Below are 24,831 nucleotides of genomic sequence, written 5' to 3'. Positions count from 1 at the left end.
CTTTCCCAATACTAATCAAGCCCTAGTGTGGGTGTGCATTGGCTTTATTTATGCAGTCATAAAGTACTTTTTTCCATAGGGCCCCTTCTCCTCTCTGTGCAGTGATTAGACTGGAGCATTATCCAACCAGGAACAACTTATCAAGACCTGTTGATTATTATTTTTTAAACATTCCGCTTCACTAGTTAAAAAAATGGTTAAAACACAGACAGCTGAGCTGGTCCAGAAATGACCTGACTCTCAAATTCTCTTTTTAGGTATTTTTGTCTACCAGAAGGAAGTGGCACTGTAGTGCAGGAAAACACAGCTGACTGTTAATGTGCTTCATTTTTGTGACAAGTGTTGCTTGAGAGATCGTAACACCTTGCAGATTCCTAGAGGGCTTTATTACAAGTTATTTGCTATGCTTTATTCTCCCTTCCTGAAATTTTTTGAGAGGATGATATTTTGAATGGCTGAGAGGAAAAAAAAAAAAAAGAAAAAAAAAAGAAAGAAAGAAAGAAAGAAAAGAGAAAACAGGAACTAAAAGGCTTGCTTTCATTTTTCAAAATATTCAGGTTAAGTGGGAAACCTAACATGGAAGTGTTCAACCCCCAGAGAGAGAGGTCATAAAATTTGCCACTACTACTTGTAAGYGATGACCCTGTTTCTCTTCAACTAGCACAAGTGTGGCTATAGCTCTTCACCGTCATGCTTGTTTGGTCAATACATAGCCTGTTGAAGCATCAAAAGTGTGATTTTTCCAAACAGCACAAAAGATGTGTTCCCTTTAAGGCTGCTGTTCCCTAGTACTAGAAATACAGCAGTAAGGCTGTTCATGTTGGATCAGAAAAGCCTAGCCATGCAACACCAAGTACTAACTGAAACCACCCACCTTGATAGTTCAAATGACTTCATAACATCCTGCCACGTTACCGCTGCACTTCCAAACAGTACCCTTGATCTTCTCACGGGCAGCATGGACCTCCTACAGGAGTGCCTTCTGCAAACGCTGACAGGAGCTCATCCCTGATCTGGATCAAGTGTATCCTGCTGGGTGACTGAACTGTGTATAGGCTTGATGATCTACAGTCATTGAGCTTCCTACCTGCCATTTTTCACAACTACCAAATGAAGACAATTTGGAAAAGGAAGCAAGTCAATTTCTCTGAAATACCATGCTGATAGAAACAATAATTTATCTGAAAAACAAATCTAACCTCTCCAGATCCTGTATTTAGTGCTGAGTGATTCTACATGGAAGGTCCTACTGAAGTTTTGTTTTCAGCTGGATTCTCCTGAGATACAACACAATGGTACTGCTGAACTTTCTGTGAAATAGTCACTTCATTGCAAATCATTGTTAAGATTGAGAATTTATATTTCACACAGGCCAACTCTCGACAGAAATGTACCAACCACGATTCACTTGTGGAAAAGACAACATGTGCTACAAACTGAGGGCTAGACTTGTCAACTGAGGGGTGGGTCACCTGATAAAATGTGAGTGAAGGGTCTTTTACTATGTAGGTTGACACCACAATATGAAACACGTTTAGCCACTATATTGGCACACTAGTAAGCTTTTTTCTTTCTTTTTTTTTTTCTTTGTCTGTTTAGCTGAGGTTTCTGTTATTTAGCTGTAAAGGATAAGTGTCTTATAAGGCCAGATTATTTCATTAATGGGAGACCATATTTTTCTGACCTTTTCCAAGAACATTATCTGATAACAATATTGTTAAAAACAATACATAAAGGGCCAGGTTTTGATATGCAAAGATCAAATAGCTGCAAGCCTTTGGGAAACAAATTATCTTTTTAACTTAAAATTGTTTCAAAGTAGCTTTACAAAGAAAAGCAATTCCATGAAGGCATCCTTTGCTTTAAGCTTTCTATACCTTTGCTTGTAGACTTTGGATGCTTTCACTGCAAAATCAAACAATACTTATTCCTGATTATTGCATTTAAGAACACTGTGAGTGAGAATGAAAATATTTTCTTACACTCCAAAGAGCTGTTCTTTAATATAGCTGTGTAAATATAGAGTTTGTTTAACCTATTCCACATCTCATATTGTTTGATCATCTTTGTGGATCTTCCACATACCACCTTGAAAATCTGACTAGCTTGATGTCAATGTAAGTGCTGGGAAAGCTCCTATTGTCAAATGGTAAGGCTCCAGATGGCCACAAAAGTCAAAATGTTTCCATTAAAAGCAGAAGCATCAATCTCCCTTATACTTACAAAGAGACTATGCATTTAGAATTTAGAATTTCACAGTAATTTTCTATAATAATGTACAAAAGAGACAGTTTCACTGTTTCATTTAATTTTATTATCCTTTTTTCTGCCAAATGAGGTTGGTTATATTAATTACTGAATCACCATTTCCAAACATTGAAAAGGTAGAGGGAAGGAAGCACGATGGAAGGACCCTTTCATGGAACTTTGTTTCAAAGCATAAATATTATGCAGGCAGTGTAGTCACAACACAAATTTTGGCTTTGTCATGGCCTCGCTAAATGACTTATGAAGCATTAATACCTCCCCCCCCTCTCTCTCGCCTTTCTTTCAACACCTTCATCTGCAAAATTGTAAAAATGATATGTTCTTACTTTAAAGAAGTGCTGTAAAGATTATTTAATAAAATGTTTGCTCAAGTCTCAGAAAATATCAAGCATTAGACATTAAAAATGATGTGCTAATTTCTCTTATGCTACAGTAAAGCCTGAGTGAAATGTTTTGTATGAAATACTGTGTGCTGCTGCAGTAAGTTTTGGATTAGGCTATCTACCCAAGAGCATTGTATAACAAAAAAGACTCACAACTTAGGTCCATCCTTCTAAACTATTGCTTATTAGCTCTGTTAAACACAGCACTGATTATTAAGAAATCCAACAGCATGTCAAGTAGTAGGCCTTGTATTTACAAAAAAAAAAAAAAAAAAAAAGGAAAAAAAGAAAGAAAAAATGGAAAAGATATACAGAAATTACTCATTGCTGTGTCTGAGTTTCTGAGCTTTGGTTGAGAAAGATTGTAAGGAATTTTCCTTGCAGTTTAAGACCATTCCACAAAAATGAAAGATGCTGACTAAGGAAATATTGCTCTTTCCTAGAGCTTCAGCTCAGCAAAGACTGAGTTGGGCCAAAGTCCCTTCCCATGAAGACAGTACATAAGCATGTAATTAACTTGTAAAATGTGCTCCAGTGCCAAAAGGACAATGTGTAAATGCAGTCATGGAAAAGGAACGTAAATAGACATCATTCTTCAGCTTCTATTAGACATATTATTTGGATTCACATAATACTTCAGCCAAACCTAACAAAGTTCTGTCTGTTAGTGGTGACTGACCTCATCCAGCTGATCACTTCAGTGGTCTGATCCTCATCATTATCTGACTATTTTACAGTAATGAAAAAGCAGCTATAAAACATCCTTCTTCCTTCCCAAGCCCTCATGAGATACAGTTGATATACAGTTATCCCCAATTTTTGAAGATTTTACATAAATACTTTCTGAATGCTGTCTTGTGGAGGAGATTCCCAGTTTCACAGATGTTGAATACCCAATCATTTTTAGCCTGCAGCATGAAGCTCTTCGTTGGCTGAAGCAGACGATCCTTAAGTACTCTGTGAAGCCTGGGCCTCATATTTTCTAAAACTTTGGTTATGAAAAGAGTCCCTGGAATGAAAGGGGAATCCATAAATACAGTTTGAAAAAAATCCCCCAAACAACAAACAAAAGAACCCCCAGGAAATACCTGCCTTGTGAAAAGGAGCAGCTGACAGGTCATCAATTGAAACATGGTATGTGTTATGTTAGTATATTCCTTCCTCCACTCCCATCCCACACTGGGCACAGTGGCTTTGCAAAAAACCAAATATTCATAAGTAACAAGCATGAATAGTCTTCTGTCTCAGTCACAGGACTAAAACAGACTATGTTATCTGGAAGTGAAAGGATCACTCTGACTTCATGCTGGCTCACACTACACAGTGCTATGCATTCAAAATAAACACATACGTGTTCTATTTCCATTCTGGATTCATATCTTGAAGAAATGGCAAGATGCTTCCAATCTCTTTCTATCAGACTAAAGGAAGTCTCTTCTAAGAATGCATTAATATGACATCAACACCCTACCTCATGATGGAGCAACTTGAGAAATACAGTTGATAGTATGTTCAGCTCCAGTGGAAGTCAACAGACTTTTTTTCATCAGATACGAAGTTGGTAGAATATATCCTAGCCTGGTTTTAGCTTTATATCCAAACCTTCCAGTAAAACTGTCTTTCTTCCTTTAGGAAATCAACKCTTTTCTTTTCTTTTTTTTCCCCCCTTTTCTTTTTTTGTGGATGTTCAACAGACAGCTCTGCCCTAGCTGTACCTTGTACTGTGGACTTTCACTACAGGTTTGTACAGCTCTGGGATCTTCCTCTCAATCATGGGTCTAAGGCTCTCCTTCAGCTTTCCATAGTTCTTTTTGAGTTCTTGCTGATACTCCCGCTGGTCAGCAGTAATAAGACGCTTGTTTTTCTCCACTGCTTCACCACACCTAGTCCAAAGGAAAAAAAGGAGAAAAAAAATAAAAGAGTTATGACACATATCACCTAATTCTGTTGAACTCATTAACTTCATCTTAGATAATGTGAATGGCTAAGAATCCAGCTCCTCTGGGCCAGGCATTCCTCAGATAAGTTATCAAGTTCAGAATGATAATGAAATAGTAGGAAAACTCTGTCTTTTCCATGTACAGAAACCGAGTGCATGAGGGAGCTAATAAAAAAGAAACTTAATGACAGTAGAATACTGGGCTACCTTTCTACCATCTGTAAATAGAGCCAGCTAAAATAGTAGCCAGTAGGGACTGTATCCGGTGCATCAGGTTCACATTTATTTAACCAGATTTATCTTTCAAATAGTTGTGCTTCCTCTGGACTAGAGAGATTAGTATCTTGCTATGTGAGATTTACAAGTATATCTCAAAGCAAAGACTGTATGTGTCTAATAATACCAATGTATTTGCTTGACAGAGTTGGGCAAATATTTTCTTATAAAACCACTGTATAAAAGATGTCATTTAATGAAGTCAAGATGGTCTTGACTTTGAAACTGTTAAGTTTCAAAGATATATAAAAAAGGAAGAGCTTAATTTCTGCATAATTCATTTGAAGTGTTAAAATTCAATTTCAAATTCAATTTGTTGGCTTTGTTCCCACTTGGGATACAAAGCCCACACAAAAGCATTTGATCATGAAATACAGATAATAAATCTAGACCACCTGTCTAAAGCTTGAGACTCCAGGATTCATGGATCCAGGATAGCTTGCATAATTAATTACACCGTCCTCTTACTGTTGTATCATTACTGCCATTACTGATGCAATTCAGCAATTCAATTTTGTTTTACTGACCTCATTATAAACTCCTTGAAGCACAACCTCAGCTTGTTGTGATGTCGATAAAGTTTGGGGTCTGCTGGAATCTCAGCCAGGAACACTTGGGCTACCTCTAGTGGTCCCTTATAGAAATAATAGTAAAATGTCAGGAAAACATCTTTTCTGCTTATACTGAAAAACAGACCACATGTTTAGTTAAGCTATTTGTTATTTTATGGGTGAAATTWCAAAAGAAGAAAATAACCATCCTTACCATAACAGGATGTTTTTTACTCCTTTCCCCCCCCCCCCTATTTTTCCTTTGGCAAGCAGAATTTTTGCCCATCATATTTTATCCTCTCCAGTTTATATTTCTCTTCCAACTCCCACAGAAAAGAGAAAGGATAATTTCCACTCAGCAAAGAAGAAGAGTGGAGGTAGTTCTGTTGCCAAATCTGGTTACATAAGAGAAACACAGCTCCTGTGTGTGGCATTACATGACCCAGCAGAAGTTAGATAAGACCATAGCAGAAAGAGAACACTCTTTCTAACATTTACAACAGTGTGTTACTTCAGTCTGGAAACTTTGGCTGACGAAAAAGTCGGAGAAACAGAGTATACAGTCTTTCGGGAAGAAACTAAGCTCTGTGAGAATGTGGGTAATGCCAAGTTTTCCCTCTCACTTTTGTTTTCATTCTGTATTTAGTTGAGTTATTTTATTGTCTGTCTTTGTTAGTGGGCATATATGTGTTACTATATCTCATCTTTCTTTTCAGGCACACAGGTTTTGACTTCATGTATTTTATTTGGCTTTATGATGATGCCACAGCAGAGTTATTACCTTCCTCTTTACCCAAGGACATACCTGAAGTGAATGAAGTGACTGAGATGGCTCATGTGTTAGCAATGGAAAATCCCTGTTGAGAATGCATATTCTTAAGGCTGATGTGGGTATCTGCACTTAAAACTAAGACAGTATTTCAGTGAGCACTTTAACCTAAAGAAGGGCTCCTACCTTTCTGTATTCCTGGCTGCTAACGCTTGTCCTCACCTCTACCTGACAAAAGTCATTGTACTGCTGCACAGCAAACCAGATGGAGGAACCAAGTTAGCTGAAAACTAAGTCAGCAAATAATTTCTCTTTTTCCCCACTTAGATCTGTTCTTTGCATAAATGCCTGTCCTAGCAGATGAGTCCACCCCACACTGAGGGGTGGACAGGAGTACAGGACACCTTCCCTTGGAAAGGGAGTTGTGTTGTGAGAATCTACATTATTCCTTAGACTATAACCTAAATGCCACACCTCAGTTGAGCTAGGTGAAGATACAGGGTCCAGAGCCAGCGAAATAAGTTCCCATGTGAAGTATCTAGTAGTTCTTGCATTAGATCGAGTAGCAGTATCATAGAAACAGAATATCTCTGCATTTTAGCATTTTGACTTTCAGTCAGGACTTGGAAAGTATGCACAGATACATAAAATAAGGAAGATAAACAATCCACACTCCCCAAATGTCAGAGGAAGTCGTATCTAATGGATAGTACACAAGGACTAAATACTGAGGGATGAAGTTTAAATRTGTCTGATTAGACAAACTTTTCCAGTGTAAGAGATGAACACTGAAAAGAAAGCACAATGAGGTAAGTATGCAGAAACTCTGTCATCTGGCTGATTTGGATTCCTTACCTGATTTACAGTGGCTCCAACTGAGCCCTGCAAAACCATCTGGAGCATTTTGGCATCCGGTGGCTCTTGGTTGGTGGCTGCAGTTAGTTCTTGTGTTTTTTTCTGCATATCTTCAATAGCAACTTCAATCGGGGTCAAAATAAACTAATCAAAATGGAAGAAGAGATGCCTCATGATCTGAATCACATACACAGTCAAGCTGTTGTAAAGCTGGCAATACAATCATCACTATCCCACGCCAGACGCAGGACTTGTGAAAATCAGCAAAAATGTTCAATCAAAATGCCATCCGGGTAGATGCTGAGTCTGACCCAAAACCTTCTTGACATGTTTTCATTTGCAGTCATAGGATCTGGATCAGAGTGTCTATTTGCATGTATTCATTATTCTAAGTTACCGACTTCATGTCTGGAATGCTTTTGCACTTCCTACAGCTATAAAGCTTCCTCGTCTCTGCACCATTTCTGAGACTGATTTAGTTCTTTGACTGTTCTGTTCTTTATGAGATGGAAGTATTGCCATAAGCACATCGCCACATGTCCTCCTGCACAGCGCTACAACTGGGAGATTAAAAGAAGGATATATATTCTCCGTCCCCTTTTCTCCACAAAAAGTACACATCTTGTATCTGTCTGCCCATTCTATGCCATTTCTATTTATGAATGCAGCATGTTTGAGAAATTCAGCCTTCTCTTTTCTGCCAAGTATCAGATTTGAAAATCTTCCTATCTAGAGACGCCTTCACCCCCTGACAACTGTAATCTGCCCTCAGAACCCAGTTACCTCTTCTTTTTGGATGACATTGACTCTAGTCTTGATGTAAGGGAAAGCATGCATAGTGGTTAGGATGGTGTTCCTCTTGTACTGCTCACTCAGCTCTCCTCTAGGACGCCCATCCATGGTGAAAGGTGTAGTGTACATGAACCGACACAAGTTGGAATTCTTCTCAAAATACGTTACTCTGTCTTTCATCTCATATTCATCAAAATAGGGCTCCACAAAAGTAATTTGTATGTATGCCTGAGGAAAGAGGGAAGAATCATTGCAGTATTTTACACCCAGCAAGTATGGCATATATGAAGAAGAATGGTATATATGAAATATCCCATGGCTAAACACACAGCTGCAAATCCTTCAGGACTCCTGCTTCTCTCCAGAGCTGACAAAACTTATCTCCGGAAAAACAGAGTCCCAGGGTACAGCCTGAGCCCGAGGACCCATGCCAGAACAGGGACCAGAGATCAGAACTTTAATTTTCCTTGTTCTGTGACTAGTTATCAAACTGTGCCTTTCACATATGCTTGTCCCTGAACACACAGATACAGCTGAGTTTTTCTCAGTGCCTTAATGTTCAAGTATAATGAAAGTTTTCCTTTCTTCCTGTCTCCTCTATGGTGAAGCACTCAGTTCTGTCCACTTTCCATACCTTGTTGGGATCCAGCTTGCGTTTATCTACAGGAGCAGAGTCTTTAATCACTTCCACAACATCCTCTCCAAAACACTGGCCATAAAATCCCTGAAAAGGTAAGAGAATTATCACAGAGTGTTTTTAGTATCCCCTAATATGATGCTAATTATCATCTGCGTAATAGTATCTATGCCTGTAGGAGAAAGAAGTAACTATGGCAGTTTCTGGGATCTGTACAGTAAGGATGTTTCTTCATGAACCACAGCTGCCAAGGGTTTGGCATCATCCTGACAATGCTCAGTGCGAGTTGCTAAGTAAAAAGCAGAGCCACAGCTAAAGAGATAAGATGGGAATATCCCAGCTCCAAGAAAAGCTCAGAAAAAATCAACATATAATAGATTTCTCCATAACATACATGGCCTCAAGGTAAAGAGGACCACTCTTTTCATTGTGCTGTAGAAAGGGCTGCAATAGAAAAGATATATACAAATAAAATAACCTGTGTTACAAATCAGTTTATGACTGATGTTTATACAGTAGTAATACTCTTAGTACTGTTTGGGTTCTTTAGAAAGTGTAACACAACACAGGAGATCATAATGATAGAATTTTTTTTCTTTACCTCTAATCTGTGAGAAATCTCAGGAAGTTTGGTAATTGCAGGCTCTTTATAAACAAATTCTTGTTCATCTAAATCCCCAAATTTGGATCCATAGAAACCAACACGAAAGTAAGTTCCAAACATGCGCTTTTGACCCTAATTGAGAAAAAGAAGAAAATTTTTTGTATTACTTATTCTTCCATGTCAACCTAATTTGAGTTGGATGCCTTTTGTTTGTTTTCCTCCCACAACTTATACTAAGAAAACCCACTAATCGTCCATTTTCCCGTGTTTCAGAGCCAAATTTCATTCTAATATTCATGCTGAGGTATTAAAAATACTGAAAACATAGTTATGAAGAAAAACATAGAAGTCAAATGGACATATGGCTGAAATTTAAAGCTGAGATTTAGTTTGATTATGAAACGACTTTTACAGACCAAAAAGAAAGTGTTTGTCTTATTTTTTAATTCCACTGTATGCACTTCCACAAAATTTGAACTTTTTAACCGTAAGTCCATAAATGAAAGTCTATAAGAATTTGAAACTGACTAAATTCAGTAGTAAAATTCTTCTGGAGAAGGAGAAGTAAAGGAGTAGTATGAGGGMTGAGAAGCCACACTTTCCTATTTCTTCCATTTTTGTAATTAAAAACACTACTTAACTGTTTTTTTTTTTTTTTAATAGATATAGCCTGCTGGAATCAYGCATGCTCTTAGTTTAAATTTGACCACCTCAGCTGTTCTTCTTTCTGTAACGCAAACAATTTTAGATTCCTTTTTCTTTCTTTTTTCTTTTTTTCTTTTTGCTTCCTTTTAAGGAAGAGATAGCCTTCTCCTGATGATACATGTTTCTCTGGTTCATTAGGTTTCTTTTTACTGTAGACAACCCTTCATAGGTCAGCCAAAGGAGACAGAAGGTTAGGTTGGAAAAAGGAGAACAGATCTATTCATATGTGCAGTTTTATAATCACCAGCCAGGAACAGGAAGTGCAACCCACCAGTGTGTTGCTAACAGTGCCTTGCCTTGTAGAGTACCTTATTAATAATGCTGTCGAAAGCCTTCTGTAGCTTGCTGTGTGTCAAGGTAAGCTTCCTGAAGTCTCGATGTGCTTCCAGTATGGGGATGACAATTTTGTAAACCTCATTCACAGTTTCATACAAACCACCCTTGTAGAAGAAGAAAGAAAGAAAGAAAAAAAAACCCACAGAGGAAAAGAAATGAGTCCTAGTATGCTACAAAAAGAAACTGGATATCCACTAATGATGTGACTGAAAAGGGAGATTATGAGAGCTCTTTTTTAGCTTTCTACAAACAGTAATAGTAAATGGGTGTTTCTGAGCAGCAAATCACAAACTGGACCTAATTTGGATAGCAAGCATGTTGGACTCTCAACCCCAAACTCATATGTAAACAATTGAATTCTGTCATGCACATGGTTTCCAGTTGGAGGCCAGAATGCTTACAAACTCAGGTGAGAGGAAGGGAATCCCTTTGTCCACATGAACGGCTTTACCAAAAGCATCTGGACAACAGAAACTCAAATGATTTCTTAAGAGATGCTGTATCATCTGCTCTTTAGCACTACAGCAACTCAATGAGCCGCTTAGAGTATCAACATCACGACTCTCCACATAGTAAGTGTAGATTATGAGGCCAGTGGTTGTACTCTGAAAGTACAGGAGTTAACTCTTTCATATTTCCTAAAATGTATAGCCTAAGCAAGATCTTTTTGAAATGCGCTATACCATGGGGGGGAGGGGGAAAGGGAAAACAGAAGGTTTAGTTCATGCTTGGAACAACCACTTCCCTGTACAGGTTAGTAGCCTATGAGGGCTGCAGTCCTCGCAGCGGTGGTGGGCATGTGACTGAGCTAGACTACCCAGAAAGTGTGCTTTGCCAATTGGCTGAAGCAGGACTGGGTCAGCTGGAAGATGCTGTTTTCAGTGGGGAGTTCTGTGAACCGTGCTGAGTAGTAAATCTTCCCTTTCTCATATGCACAAAAACAAACTATGGATCTGACCCTGACTGCCACTGGCATAGCTCCTTTGTATCTGCCATTGCTTTTGGCCCTCACTCACCGTGCTGAAGAGCTCTGCTGCTTGTTCTAGGAGCCCTACCAGGCCGCTTTCTGAGAAATACCTCCCAGAACATATACCATCTTCATCTGGAGACAAAATATCATCTGAAACAGCAGACTCTTCTAACACATTGGGTGAAATGTTCTGAAATAAATCAAAGCAGAGAAATCAGAAACCTAGACCACTAGTAAAATCTGTACAGTAAAAGCCCAGGCAGATACAGTTTCAACATATTTACATGACAGGAAGAAGAATGAAATTGTAGAAGTGCAGCCAGGGGATACACAACTAAATCCATCTAGAAGCTAATGTAACATCGTAAATCTCCACAAATGGTAGATCAGTTTTGTTACAAGAATCCTAAACTTTCTTTCTCGTCTCACTTTTAAAAGACAGATTCCTGTAGGTCACCAGCTGACCTCCCTCCGGAGTGATTTCCATAAAGCTGCAGTTCACTGAATTTCCTATGCTGCAGTGGTCAATAGCAGTCACATCCTTTTAGCTGCTTGTAACTCAGAGGCATAAAAATCCAAGCTGCACCTGAGACCTCCTGYGAGTTTTTTGGAAGAACACTGAAGTTCTTGATTAAACTTCTGCAAGTAGGGGAGAAGTAAAATATTCTACTTAAAACTACAATAATTGAACATTGCTTCTTGTCTCAGCTTCCACATCCCGATCCAACAGAATTTACTTAATTTCTCATTAAAGTCACCAATACTATTGTTTGTTTAAATAAAAATAAACTAGGTAGAGTTAGTCACTCTTTGAGATTCCTGGTCATTAAATAATGTCTACAATTCTTTAGGATCTATTTGGATAAATGTCATTAGATAGAATCATCATTAGAAGTTTTAGAATACATAGAAAAATATGTAAATACACATTAATATATGTGTTCGTGCAATACGGAACTAGCACTTGTAACTTTCAAAGCAGCAGAAGTGCTAAGCTTTGATTTGCTAGTAATTATAAGGCATTAAATTAAGGTAATTGTGCCAGAAAATTGCAATGGCAATCTGCCCTAGTGAAGGATAAATGCCTGCTGGCTAGCTATCTGACTTCTGAAAGGCATCTTTATAAAACAGCAGAGACACCGAGGGCTGTTACTATTGGCCAGATTTTGCATGAGGAATTGGCATCATACTTCATTAGCAACATAGGACTTTTCTCTATGGGTTTTGTGGATATATTCATTTCTTAGTGGGTGGAACTTTCTCTAAAGTTTCTCTCTCATTAGTGTCTAATCTTTGCATCATGTTAGCCCTACTGAAAGGGTCAGTAAGCCCACAAAGCTCAGGACAGTATAATTGGGAGTTAAGAATATGTCTGAATTGCATCCAGAGAAAAATAGAGCATATTTTAGCTCATCCAYGCCACTTCAGACCTACCAATCCCAATGAAGACGATGACCAACCAGAGTCAGCCTTTCTGGTATGTTCCTGGGGCAACTCATACAACCCATGTTACAGCTCAATTTCTGTTTTTCTCTTTCTGCAACAGAAGCCATTGGGGAGTGTTTTTATAGAATGATATGCAGCCCTTGATGGTCACTTTTTTTCGTAGCAATGGGAAAAGGGTCCAGAGCAGTGATTTACTCGTGAAAAGAAGCCAAGAAAATTGCAGATACCAATCTATCTGTTCTTTGGTTTTAAACCTGCAATAACTTCCTAGTCAGGAACGTATTTCCATGTTTTATAGTCCACATACTCTAGTGGGAAAGTACCTCCATGATATATTTCTGGGGCTTGCATGATCTTTTGCAACGCATATATATCTCACCTACCGTTTGCCTTCATCTACCTTCCATATGGAAGAATTTTACAAATTGCTTAAATAGTAAAGGCTAATGAGCACAAACCACCACGTATATCACCTGCAATTATTATGGACCTTAAATACCTGGTTTTCTTTACGGAAAAATAAATGCAGCAACTGGTGTAAACTCAAGACACTGGACACTGACAATCTGCAGCCCCTATTGCTATGTTAGATACAGTTAAGCTAACCTGCAGTTTAGGTTCTGGAAGCAGCACAGCTGAATCAGCTTGGTGCTAGGCCTGGACTAATAAGCCCTATGCATCAGCAGATAGACACACTCTTAAGTCCTTATCTGTGACTATATAAAGCGGCTTTTAAAGTCAATGCATATGTGATCCATACTCAGTTCGAGCCCTCCTTATTTAAATATTTAAAGAGCATTTAGTGTAAACGGGAATTGAGCTCAAAGGGAATTTCACTGAAAGACTTTCCTACCTCCAGGGATAGTTTTAAGACTGCACAGTGGGAAACATGTGGTTTTGTCTATCCTGGTATAAGGAACAGCTATCACTCTATTGCCAATCAGTTTTCTGGATGCTATCAGAGTCACTGCAGGAGACTGAGGGCAAATGATTTAACCCTTTGCTGCCTTACTTTACTCATCTGTAAAAAGGGGATAATATTTCTCCTCATCCACATTAATGTTTATTATATGTATTTATATCAGCTTTAATTCAGCAGCTGACTGTATTTCACCAACATTAGCTCCTGTCTGAGCTGAGAAAGTTCCTTCACAGTAAAATGAAGAATTAGACATACAGGTTCAGTGAGTGCGATCTGGAATTCCAAATAAAGCCCAYAGAGTTTGAGTAGTGTTAGACTCTTTTCGAAGAAAATCATCGGAACAAGATCACCAGAGGTGCTACAAAACATCAACCTGTTTGTAAAGAATGGAAACTCCTCTCTTGAAAGGCTTTGTAAAAATGCAAAGTGTTGTTACAGTTAAATACTGTCACTGAGCAAACTGAAGTTCAAAATTACGCTGTCAGATACACAGTTGTGTAACTGGCTTTTGGTTATAAATGCATTTCATTACCACTTCTGTGGAGCAACCATCCCTTTGCCAAAAATGCATTTACACAAACATTTTCATGAAAAAGATTGGTTTGCCTAAAAGGATTTTAAACTTAAGTTTTTGCTTGCTTAGTGCCCTAATTTCAGATCTCTAAAATAATTAGAAACATATTAATTCACAGAAATCTGCATAATCTGAAGGAAATGAAAGAAGGAATTGTGTTAGGTTCAAATACATCAGACTACAGGCATTCAGGGTAGTCTGGGAGTAGCATGACATGTGGCAAGTGAAGACATTCACTTATATGTCTATACATCTGTGATTCTATATCCAAGCAATGATACTATGTAACTAGTGGGGAAAAGGAGAAAATAGAAGTATTGAGTATAATTCAGAAATTAGGAAGCACACAAAATTGGTAAGGAATGAAAAATAGCAGAAGTATAAATCTATGGCCAGAAGTTTAGTCAGTGAGAAGTCAGTATATAGGTAATACAAGGGCAAAGGATTCCTAACAGTAACACTAGTCCATTATCTGATGGCTATGGTGGAATTGTCAATACTAATGGCCAGAATATTAATCCCAATGCAAAATGACAAATGATTCAATGATATTCATATTTACTATTTTGGAGGGAAAAAATAGACGATGTGGTTATATCAAGGGATGACGAGTGTACCAGCTACTAATATTAGCCACCTCAAAATCATCTGGACCATAAAAGATGCCCATTAACTGTTTGAATGATTTAAGCAAAGTGCTATTCAGACAGCTAATACTGAGTTTCCAGGGCTATTCAGACAGCTAATACTGAGTTTCCATATGTTTTGGAAAACTAGGCAAGTTCCAGAAGAGGATATGTGCTTTCGGGACTTCTTTTTTTTTAAAAAAAGCAAACAAGATAAACAGGTAGTGGTAGGTTTACCAGTCTGACATCCTAGGCAAAACAGTGGAAATACTGATACAATATTTTATTAATGAAAAAATAAAGAGCATTGTAGTTAATCTGAAACAACACCAGAATATGGAAATTTGATACTTTTAATGAAATTACAGTCTGAGAAAAGCAAGTGGCCAAACAAAAGATGTTTATACAACTTTTGAGTTAGTACTGCACAGTATTTCTACAATGCAGCAAACATTGTATGAACGAAAATTGGGCCCACGGGTCTTAGAAGAAAATCATAAACGAGGAACCACCAACAAATAGGAGTATTTTCAGGAGCTAAGCCTTTTCTATTTTTTATTAATGTTTTGGAACAAACTGGTAAGTTTGCATGCGAAATTAGTTCAGGGGAGGATGACAAATACCACATGATCTGATAAAGCGATGTATGAACAAATATCTACATTTCAGAATACTGCTCTGACAGCAAAGAATGAAGCGCTTAGTTACAGAACATAGAAAAGAACCCCAGAAAAAAAACCCTCCAGGAAAGACCACTGTGTCACTGAATAATGAGCTCAGTATAGCCAAAAAGTACTAGTGGAGTCTTTGGAGACATGAACCAAGAGACACTTCCGAGGTTAAAGAGCTTACAGGTATTTTTACTTGACTTTGGTATGACTGCCTATAGACCAATGTGACTGGGTTATTCATCATTCAAAAGGAAGCTGACCAGAGGACAAAGGACTGAAGAACATGCCTAAAATAATGGAGCAGCTCCAGTTACCTAGCTTATCAGAAAGAAGTTATGAAAGTTATGTCTGTTAAGTTGATAACTGACAACTGTAGGAAAAAAATATGTGATAATAGAGGGCTTCTGTTTAGCAAACAAGAGATTACAGTGTCCAGAAGTTGGAAATTGAACCTGGAAACAGACAGACAGTAAAGTACAAGTTTTCATCAGTGAGCTTAATAAATCATTGGAACAACCTACCAAGACTAGCAATGTATTATCTGTTATTTTAAGTTTTCCTAACAATAAGTGCACTTCTACTAGGCTTAAACCAGGAAGAAATGCTAAGTCAAAATAAACCATCCCCGTCTTCTGTTATCACAGCTACAGATCTTCCTACCTGAAAGCTGACGCTGCCCACCGGGAGGTAGCTATGATCTTCAAGCATGCTGAGGTATTCTGCTACCAGTGCTGCAGCGTGAACCAGACACATGGCTGCTTCCGTGTAGCACTTCCTCTTGGTGTGCTTTTCTGCCATGTTCTGCAGCCAGGTCAGCCGCAAGTCGGGTGACGTCTGGTATCCTTTGGCAATTCTGACAGTGCAGGACACAATAGAGGCATGAATGATTTTCTCTTCTCAGAAAAAAAAAAGAGACCTTCATAATTCTCCACCTAGATTGAATGGAAGGAGATACCTCTGTCTCTAACCTGTTAATGTGTTTCACTGGGCACACAGCAAAAGAAATGAGTTGGCAGGTGTAGCCAGGATACAGGGGGCTACAAAGGGAATAAAATTGCTGATCCCAAGACTCTTACGCATTTATCAATCCCTGAATCCCATCCTTATTGAAATCCTTGCCTTCTAGCCACCTCTCAATGGCTCCATGGCAACATTTTTTATCTAATACAACCTGGGTCCTCAGACAGAGATTTGCTATGCTAAAGCAGGAATGTACAAAAATAGAACAGCTAGAGGGTTTCTCCATAGCTTATTCCCAAAATGCACCATTCTTGAGCTCGCTTCACTGCAGAATTTCCTCAGTAGCAATTCCAAATGGATTCACCTGTACATGAGATCCATGAGCATCTCTGGATCTTCCTGAAATTCCCTCATTTTCACTGTATCTGACAAGATGCTGTTCAGATTACGCAGCAGCTCCTCAACCTAGAATAATACAAACATCATTATGCATTTCTCAGATGTTTGTTTTTTCCATTAGAAATCTACTGGCACCTGATAACATTACTTTCCCTTAATCTCTTTTGCCCAAGAAAATATCAGGATGCTAGATTACTACTAGTTTTGTTTTCCCAGCTTCATTTAATGCAGCAAACAGTGCTAACTGACATAGCAAATCACATTCATACGAAGCTGGATTTATTTGATCTGTTTATTTTTGAAAAGGAGGGAAAAAACCTCACAAACCAAAATTTTAAGTACTAATGTAGTTCATCTTCTAGATGAACTCTAATCTGGTATCAGAGCAGAAGATTTTGTAAGTCTTCAGTACAAGCTGCATTTCAGCAAAGTAAATAAAAATTGTCCAAAATATTTTTCATTATTACTGCTTCCTTATGAATTGAGAAAGGGAGGGAAGGTCCTATGGTGTTGCTTGTATGAATATAAAGAATCAAACTCCAGCCTGGAGAACTCTTACAGGGTACAGTTCCTGCTGGGTTCTAGGACAATACTGTGCCTATAGCTAAGAGATGATTCTCATCCAACACAATTCCAGTGGAGCTTCTTATAATATTTTGCTATGGAATTATGTGCTCCACTTATTCCTCACTTATTGTCACATTAGAGATAAGCCTAGGAAATAAAACTGGCTTCCTTATTTTTTATTCTCTGGAAGACTGAGATCTAGGACTTGCTCCAGTGCCTTCCTATGTGAAAGCTCCTGTAATAAGCAGTGAATGCTACAGAAGATTCAACCTGAATAGGAAATGGAGTTGGCTGCATATCCACATCTTCCTCTGCATAGGCCAGGATGGTTCTCAAGGATCGTCGAAGGAATTCCTCATTAAATTCAGGTGATTTGCCAACCAAAGAGGCAAGTGACATGGTCACCTGCATCTTCACTCTTGCAAAATTCTTAAAAAAAAAGACAAAAAAAAAAAAAAAAAGAGAGAGAGAGAGAATTATGATTGCACTGCACCATATATACTGCTCACGTTTCTGTTTACCAGATAAACTCAATTTCTCCTGCCGCACTAAAAGGGTTAAATTCACTGCTCAAGCAAGCTATCTCTGGTGCACCAAAGTCAGTCCAGTTCTACCTGGATGAGTCAAAAGTCCTCAGTTCTGACACGTCCATGTGTTGTGGCAAGRATGTGCCTTGGAATACATATGCTTGAACGAGACCAAGGGAAGTCAGAATTCCCCCTCTTTCACAGACCAGTTGGTTTGCAGGAGGAAGCAGGACTGGGAAAATATTCTGGAAACAAGTCTGTGAACCATAAGGCCTCAGAGGGCTTCACCTGGACTGATGCACCATGTCTTGCTAATGACTGCATCTCGAGGCAAATTCTCCTCCTGAAAAGCCAGCACTATAACATATTCAAGGTTTTTAAAGTAACAACCTGGGGAAAAATGATCAGATACTCTCCAAAATGTATGTTAGCATCCTTACGTGCTAGGATATTTTGACTCTACATGTGTAACATACATGCTTAGCTCCATCTGTGTGGGCAGAACCAGAGTCTAGTTTACAGTTCTTTGAGACCAAATGCCGGATGAAAAATAGCACAATGATACTAATACACTGCAGTTGTACTGAGGCRTCAATTGCACCAGAATAGAACTGGTCTGTACGGCACGTAAAGTTTAAGCAATTCTGATACAGAACTGAAAAAAAAATAGGAGACAAATGAGGATTTGCTTATGCAGTGTATAGTCCTTACTCTCAGAGCTCTAACACTGTTTCATTTAAAGATGCATTTACAGATGTTGCAGAAAAGCGTTACATTCTCTGAACAAAATAGGGCATTAACACAGCTCTGCCCCTATGCTTTTGACACTTCTTCAGGTTCAAATGTGCAAAACAGCACAGTACTCGATATATTGCTTTATCTGCTGAAGTTTTCTGCTTCTTTACTGCACTTTCCGCTTCAGCTTCAATTSTTCACAAAAAAGGTGGCACAAAGTACATTGCTATTTGCAATATCTTACACTGCTAGAGCTGAAGCTGTATCTCATGAGGAGATAAAGGGTGGCACAGGCTTGAGTTCGTGTAATATCTATGCTGCTGCTGCAGTGATGAAGGACTCTTTGACACATGTCAGCACACTGTTCCACCTCCTCTTCAAACAGAAAATCTCCAAACTAAGAGAGACAGAGAATATATCATTCATTATTGTCATTTCTGGCATTAAAATATTATGAGCTTAGTGCATAAAACCCCCTGATTCAGACAAAGGTTAAAATTTATAAAAACTTCATTTTACATTCTTTTGATTTGTACTTCTGATTCTTATGCCTCTTCAGATTCCATTTTCAAGCTTTTCTACAGAAGTATGGTTTTAAAATAGCCCTTATTTTTATTTTATTTTGTTTAAAGACAAAAAGAGAGAGAAATTTCTTGAAGTCCCAAGGATCCAGCAGCTTTCAAAAACATCAAATATTGCAAAATTCTTACAAGTATGAAAAAACCTGCTATCATCTCCAGAGTATATGATGGCTGATGATACATGCAAATACATCCCTAAGCATAGAGAAAAATTACTAGTTTTCCAAATTAACGTCCTACTCCTCACTTGCCCTCCAGCATGTTCTTCCTTCAACAGTGTACCATCAAACTTCCACAGCCAGCTTGCATGTCAGATCCTCTTCTAAAATGTTTCTACAATATATTTAGCAGACAATAAACCTGGAGGGCAAGATACCTATCCCAAGGAACTGCTACTGTAAATATCACTGATGCACTGGTACTGTATGTACATAGATAGGACTGACAAAGGTGTGTGAGCAGAACACAGGATATTATTTTTCATTTGCAGGCCCATTTCCCACCCGCAACCTTTCTTCACTCCATTATCTCACTGTTGCATGTCTAATTCATATGATGTACCTTTTGGCATAGGGATCTATCTTTTTTAATTTGTTTGCAAAATAACATTTATATACCTATGTTGTAACAGAAGTAATCTGAACGATTGCTTCGTAAAATATAGAACTGAGTCAGGTTAACTAGAATGTCTATTTCAAAAATAATAATGATTGCTTCACAAAACACGCKATTTAATTGAAAGTTTGCTTTCAAAGATAAACTACAACGAGAACACAGCTATGAATTTCATAACTACTCAGATATCTACCCTGTAATGAGGCTTTGTCAGTCAATCCAAATTTAACTTCAGGCAGGCATTAACTGGACAGCAGCATATTGTTTGTTATTTGCATTTTAGAATAATTTAGGGGAAAAATATGTCATGGATTTTTCCATCTGCCTTATAAGTGGAAATACTTTTCTTAGTAGGAGATTGACTCTGCCAGATTTCAGAGAGTCCTCATGAAGCAACTAACCATTTATGACCTATACTCTAAAAATGTTGGGTCAAATTCTATTGTCATATATATTTTGAAAATAATTTTTTTGAGATACATAAATGAAAGTGAGATTAGTATGAGGTTTAGTTCTCATATAGAACAAAGATAATATTTGTCAACATCTTAGAAATTTTTTAGAATTTTAGAATCTATCTTGGAATTAGAAACCTAATCTTAGAGGTCTCTGGTTTTAGAGGAGTTATTTTTGATAATCCCACCAGCTGACCAATTAGAAACTGGTCCTGACTACATAATAACATAAATTTGACTCTAAGGCAACTGTCTGATTCATGATGTTAACATTACTAAAAATTAAAATTGGAATGCAATTTAAATACATTTTGGGTAGTCTTTCTTTTTACCTTTTTATTAGCAAAGCCTTAGGTTTAGGAATAACCACAAAGTTATTCTGATTCAGTCACTCCATTTTGTGTTGTTGACAGAAGAGCCCTACAATAATGGCAGAAAGTCCCTGAACAATCATCATGAATATTCCTATTTATAGACAGTAGTATTTACATATGCTAAACATATTTAAGAATGCCACAGCACAGCTGTTAAGTGGATGGACACAGCTCTACTCTGGTAGCTTGACTGGAAGCATGAAAACAAAAGTGTATCAACAGCATACCTTAGCAATGAGGGCTCTTAGGGTACCAAAGCAATGAGTCAGGTAAGTTGTGCTCTGATCACAGCCAAGAGAGTTTACCAGGACCTTCAAAACTCCTCCCAAAAGATTGTCTCTGCACTCTGCTGCAAAGCTTGCCTACATATGGAGGAGAAAACCAAGAAGAATTGCATGAGGCAGTTCAGCGCTGGCAAATGGGAACCAGAGTTCTTCTCTATCACCTGCAAGAATCTCACAAGTCCAAATAACACGAGGTTGGATACACACATTTTTTTTGTTAGCATCTGCTACTGAGAAAATTCAAATCACTTCTGTCAAGATCAGGAAGATAGAGAGGAAAATGYTCAACTCAGTATCAAAAGACCCTCCAATGTATTTTTAGCTCAGCCACCTTCAGCAGTCACTCCTGAAGCTTGGCCTATCTTCTGGCCACCATTTCATGTGCCTTGGATCAGGAAGTGACTCTATGGCAGGCAAGCACCTGTCTTCTCTGTTCCCTCATAGTCTGATTTTTTGGACATATGGGTCAGATGCTCAAACCTGCAACCTGGGCAGCAGGGAAACTGAGAGCAATGAGAGGTACTATGCAAAAATGTGCCCAGTAACACGAGAATCTAGTAGCTAAAAGCTTTTCTAGTAGCAGGTTTCCAAAAGCAAAATTTTCCCTCATTGTATATGAATAGGTATGCTGCTCCAAGAGCAGTACTCCCATACCTGTGAATTTGGAGTCTCCTTCCTAAACCAGGAAGCCATGTCTTGGTCTGGTCAAATATTCTAGTTCCACTGCCAACAATGGCCCTGTGAAATTTTACTGCACTTGACTGCTAGAAGTTAAGGTATAGGTCCTTCACACTGCTCTATGGAAGCACATCTGTCTCTGAAAGGGCTCCACGAAAGTGAAATAGTCTTTCCTGCACTGAGCATTCTGAGAGAGTCAAGGTTAAATCCTGTTTTTTTTCACAGGATCATGCAGAGTATTATCTAAGGCGATCCAGCAGGCCAGTTCCAAATTACTAATACCTTCATATATATTCCCAACCTAAATAAAGCTTTTGCCCCCTTATCCTCTCTAAAGTTCAGTTTCATAGGAAGACAGTTGAAATGGTTTTCTGCAACACCTACTGAAGCCAAAGGAGTGAATTTTTCCTTTATTTACACTGGTGCAAAGGCCTACAATAGATGGGATTTGCAGTAACAGGATAAGACAGGCAACATTTCGTCTTCAGATTCCTTTTCCCTCATACCTTATGCTTCTCTCTTCAAGATTATACAAGTTTACAGAAGATCTTTAATTAAAACAATTTATACTGCCTAGGAAACAAAAGGAGAAATGAATCTTTCTTCCACTTGCTTCTGGAGCTGCTGGGACTGGTAGAAAGCAAGCTCTGCAGTTTCTCACCTGGATGATATTCTCTTGTATATCGAGAATGATCAGATTAGCTTCAGTTGCCAGGTTTCCGCTGATCAGAGCTTCTTGATCTAGCTCAGCTTTTGTCCTGCAAAAAGACGCTCTAATTAAAGCATATAGTGAGTACCACAGGAGCTAGATGACCTACTAAACAAAGGCAACAAAGGCAAAATACAAAAGATAGCATTCTGAATAACGCCATAGGGTCAAACAATGAAAACAGTCTTCACGGGCGTTTAAGAACTTCAAGGTCAAACAAGGAGGGTTGTCACAAATTCCAAAGGGGATGCCTGACAACTAGACCTCTAGTAGTTCAAATAGATAGGGTAGTTCAAATAGATGCTGCTGCTTGCACAATAGCCATCTATGAAACAATTCCTTCACCCTCAATACCAGTTCTGAAATTAATGCRTTGCCTGCAGCACAACACCAAAACCCAGAACAGAAGCAACTTTTCTAATGCTTCCAGAGAAAAATACAGTAAATTAGTAGGCTTTTGAAAAGGAGAAATTGTTTCAATGCCCTAGCAGCAGTACTTAATGTACAGTTCAATAGTCTGAGCTTAAGGAACAGTTTCTAACAAAAATGTATTTTCAGTGATCCCTCCTAAGTCAGAAACAAAAAGAAGAGGATTTGTTCTTTTCCTTAAACTACCCAGAAAAGGGCTCCTGCATAGCTAGAAGCTGCTTTCTGAGACTTTAGATTAGAGCTGTTCTGACTCAGGCCACAGGTCCAAAAGTGCATTTCTACCCTTCAGCTTCAGGAACATTCTCTCAATCAGGTTTCTGAGTCAGTTCAAATTCTGTAATTGTTCTGCTACATTTGCTTATATTTCCTACCCAGCCAGGTGAGAGTTTCACCCAAAAGGAAATCCATAAAAGTAATGAGGCATCCTTTACAGACAGCCAGATAATTTTACAGAGCACTAGGAAAGGAAATCAGGACAGTCATATGATGATTAATTACAATTATTCAAAGTAATGAAGAACAGGAGGTCCTACCAAAAGGTCAATGCTATAATCAAGCCAGGAATTACCAAATATGTGTGAATGAGAACTGCACAAACTAAGCAAACAGCATAACCCTTTTGAACAATTTCCAGCAACCACTCAGCCTTGCACATTAACCATGCTGATTAGATCCTCTCCAACACGATTCTTAGCTTATAACTGTGACAATGGTTACAAGGAGAAGCAGGCTGAATGAGGCTGAAGAACATGCATATGCAAATTTGCTGTGCCATGTATTAATCTTCAAAYACCTTGCTCATGGGACATACACTGAAAGGATCCACAAAGGATGAGGGCAAAGTGTTTGGATACCACAGTGGTATCACAAGAGAGAACAGAGAGGCCTCGACAACATGCAGAGTTGTACTCATTTATCCGAAAGTTATATTTCAAGTGGTTTAACTGAACTGCAAGGAGATGCTGTAGAGCTGTTGCTTGATGACTGGCTTACTCTGACTTCATTTAAACCGGTTGAGAGGAAGCAAATGGGGCTTTCAAGGCAAAATAAGAACGTTCACACAGGATCTGCATTGTYTTCCAAACAGGTACACAGCAGGCACAGGGATTATCTTTACAAATTCATATAGATTCCAAAATACTAATCTGTATGTTCCAAAGATGCYGTGTGGCAACAACATAGTTGCCTAGCAGAGCACGATCCACTCATGCAAAAATCAGAATAAAGCCAGTGCTCTGCATTCAGTTTAAAACATGGTGAAGGACATCACTGGTGCTCGCAACAGTTCTACTGGCAAGAGGCCACCCAGTAGCCCTTTTAGATAATCAAAATTCAAGCATATGGAAAAATGGCACATCTCCTTTAGGGAAAAACAACAAATTCTTTACTTACAGAAACTTGGCATATACCATATAAAAATACTACTAGTAAACATAAATGTTTCCCAAAAATGTAGCTTTCTGTAAATCTGGACACTGATTTGTCTACTATCATATAGAGCTGACAAGGTGAAATATACTGATATACTATTAGTGAGGCAAAACTTATATCACAATATTGTACATAGCGGGAACCATGGGAACACCAAAATAAATGTCATATCAGGCCTCAGCAGAGTCTTTGATATGACATCTATCAATGACTACTGTTTCCTATTTTGATAATCAAATGGAAAAGTGTGTAGATAACCATTTAAATATCTCATTCAACTATTTATGACCTCTTTATTGCATCATAGCAACAGTGAGATCCTTCTGCCACACAAACATTTTTTATTTATTTCTGCTTTGACAGAAGAAGAAAAGGATTCAAACTGCTGATTTCATAATAAAGCCATCCCAGAAGAAAGAGGAAAACATATTAAAAAACCACAAACAGCTTGGTTCTAATGAAGGCAACATATATTTATTCACTGACTTACTTATCTTGTCTCTCATTTGCCTGTCGCCAGTGAGTCTGCTCTTTTCTCCATCGCAGGTTTTCATTTAGCCCCACTGATCTGTCATTCCCTAGAAGTGCAACACATATCAGTAAGATTAAAGCAAAGGGGGAACATCTGAAGTCTGACAGCTTCTCCAAAGAGGGAGCCACATTTCTGTAGCAGCCTGTCAAAACTCAAACCATTGACACGATGGCCTTGTGGCTCTAGTCAAAGGACAGGGCCCCATTATCTTTTTGCTTAGGACTATTAAAA

At 38.4% G+C, this 24,831-nt stretch overlaps 1 protein-coding gene across 1 annotated transcript in view; it reads right to left on the bottom strand.

The window, feature by feature from the left end:
* Positions 1–2,300: 2,300 nt before the first annotated feature.
* Positions 2,301–24,831, bottom strand: part of DOCK8 (dedicator of cytokinesis 8) — an 88,944-nt gene continuing 66,413 nt past the window's right edge. The window contains exons 33-48 of the mRNA XM_085312457.1: positions 24,559–24,646; positions 22,161–22,257; positions 20,765–20,899; positions 18,757–18,909; positions 17,521–17,679; positions 16,649–16,749; positions 15,985–16,177; positions 11,132–11,275; positions 10,088–10,219; positions 9,072–9,206; positions 8,468–8,557; positions 7,825–8,061; positions 7,042–7,185; positions 5,394–5,500; positions 4,367–4,534; positions 2,301–3,660 (exon numbers count right to left, since the gene is read on the bottom strand). Of these exons, the coding sequence (XP_085168583.1) occupies positions 3,600–3,660; positions 4,367–4,534; positions 5,394–5,500; positions 7,042–7,185; positions 7,825–8,061; positions 8,468–8,557; positions 9,072–9,206; positions 10,088–10,219; positions 11,132–11,275; positions 15,985–16,177; positions 16,649–16,749; positions 17,521–17,679; positions 18,757–18,909; positions 20,765–20,899; positions 22,161–22,257; positions 24,559–24,646 (2,144 nt within the window). The 3' untranslated portion in view covers positions 2,301–3,599. The remainder of the gene's footprint in view (positions 3,661–4,366; positions 4,535–5,393; positions 5,501–7,041; positions 7,186–7,824; positions 8,062–8,467; positions 8,558–9,071; positions 9,207–10,087; positions 10,220–11,131; positions 11,276–15,984; positions 16,178–16,648; positions 16,750–17,520; positions 17,680–18,756; positions 18,910–20,764; positions 20,900–22,160; positions 22,258–24,558; positions 24,647–24,831) is intronic.

The sequence above is a fragment of the Rhea americana genome, unplaced genomic scaffold (genome assembly GCF_003343005.1).
Source record: "Rhea americana isolate MKP2758 unplaced genomic scaffold, rheAme1 scaffold_365, whole genome shotgun sequence".
NCBI classification, from domain to species: Eukaryota; Metazoa; Chordata; class Aves; order Rheiformes; family Rheidae; genus Rhea; species Rhea americana.
Note: the sequence above shows the minus strand (reverse complement) of the source record. Positions and strands in the feature narration are given on the sequence as shown.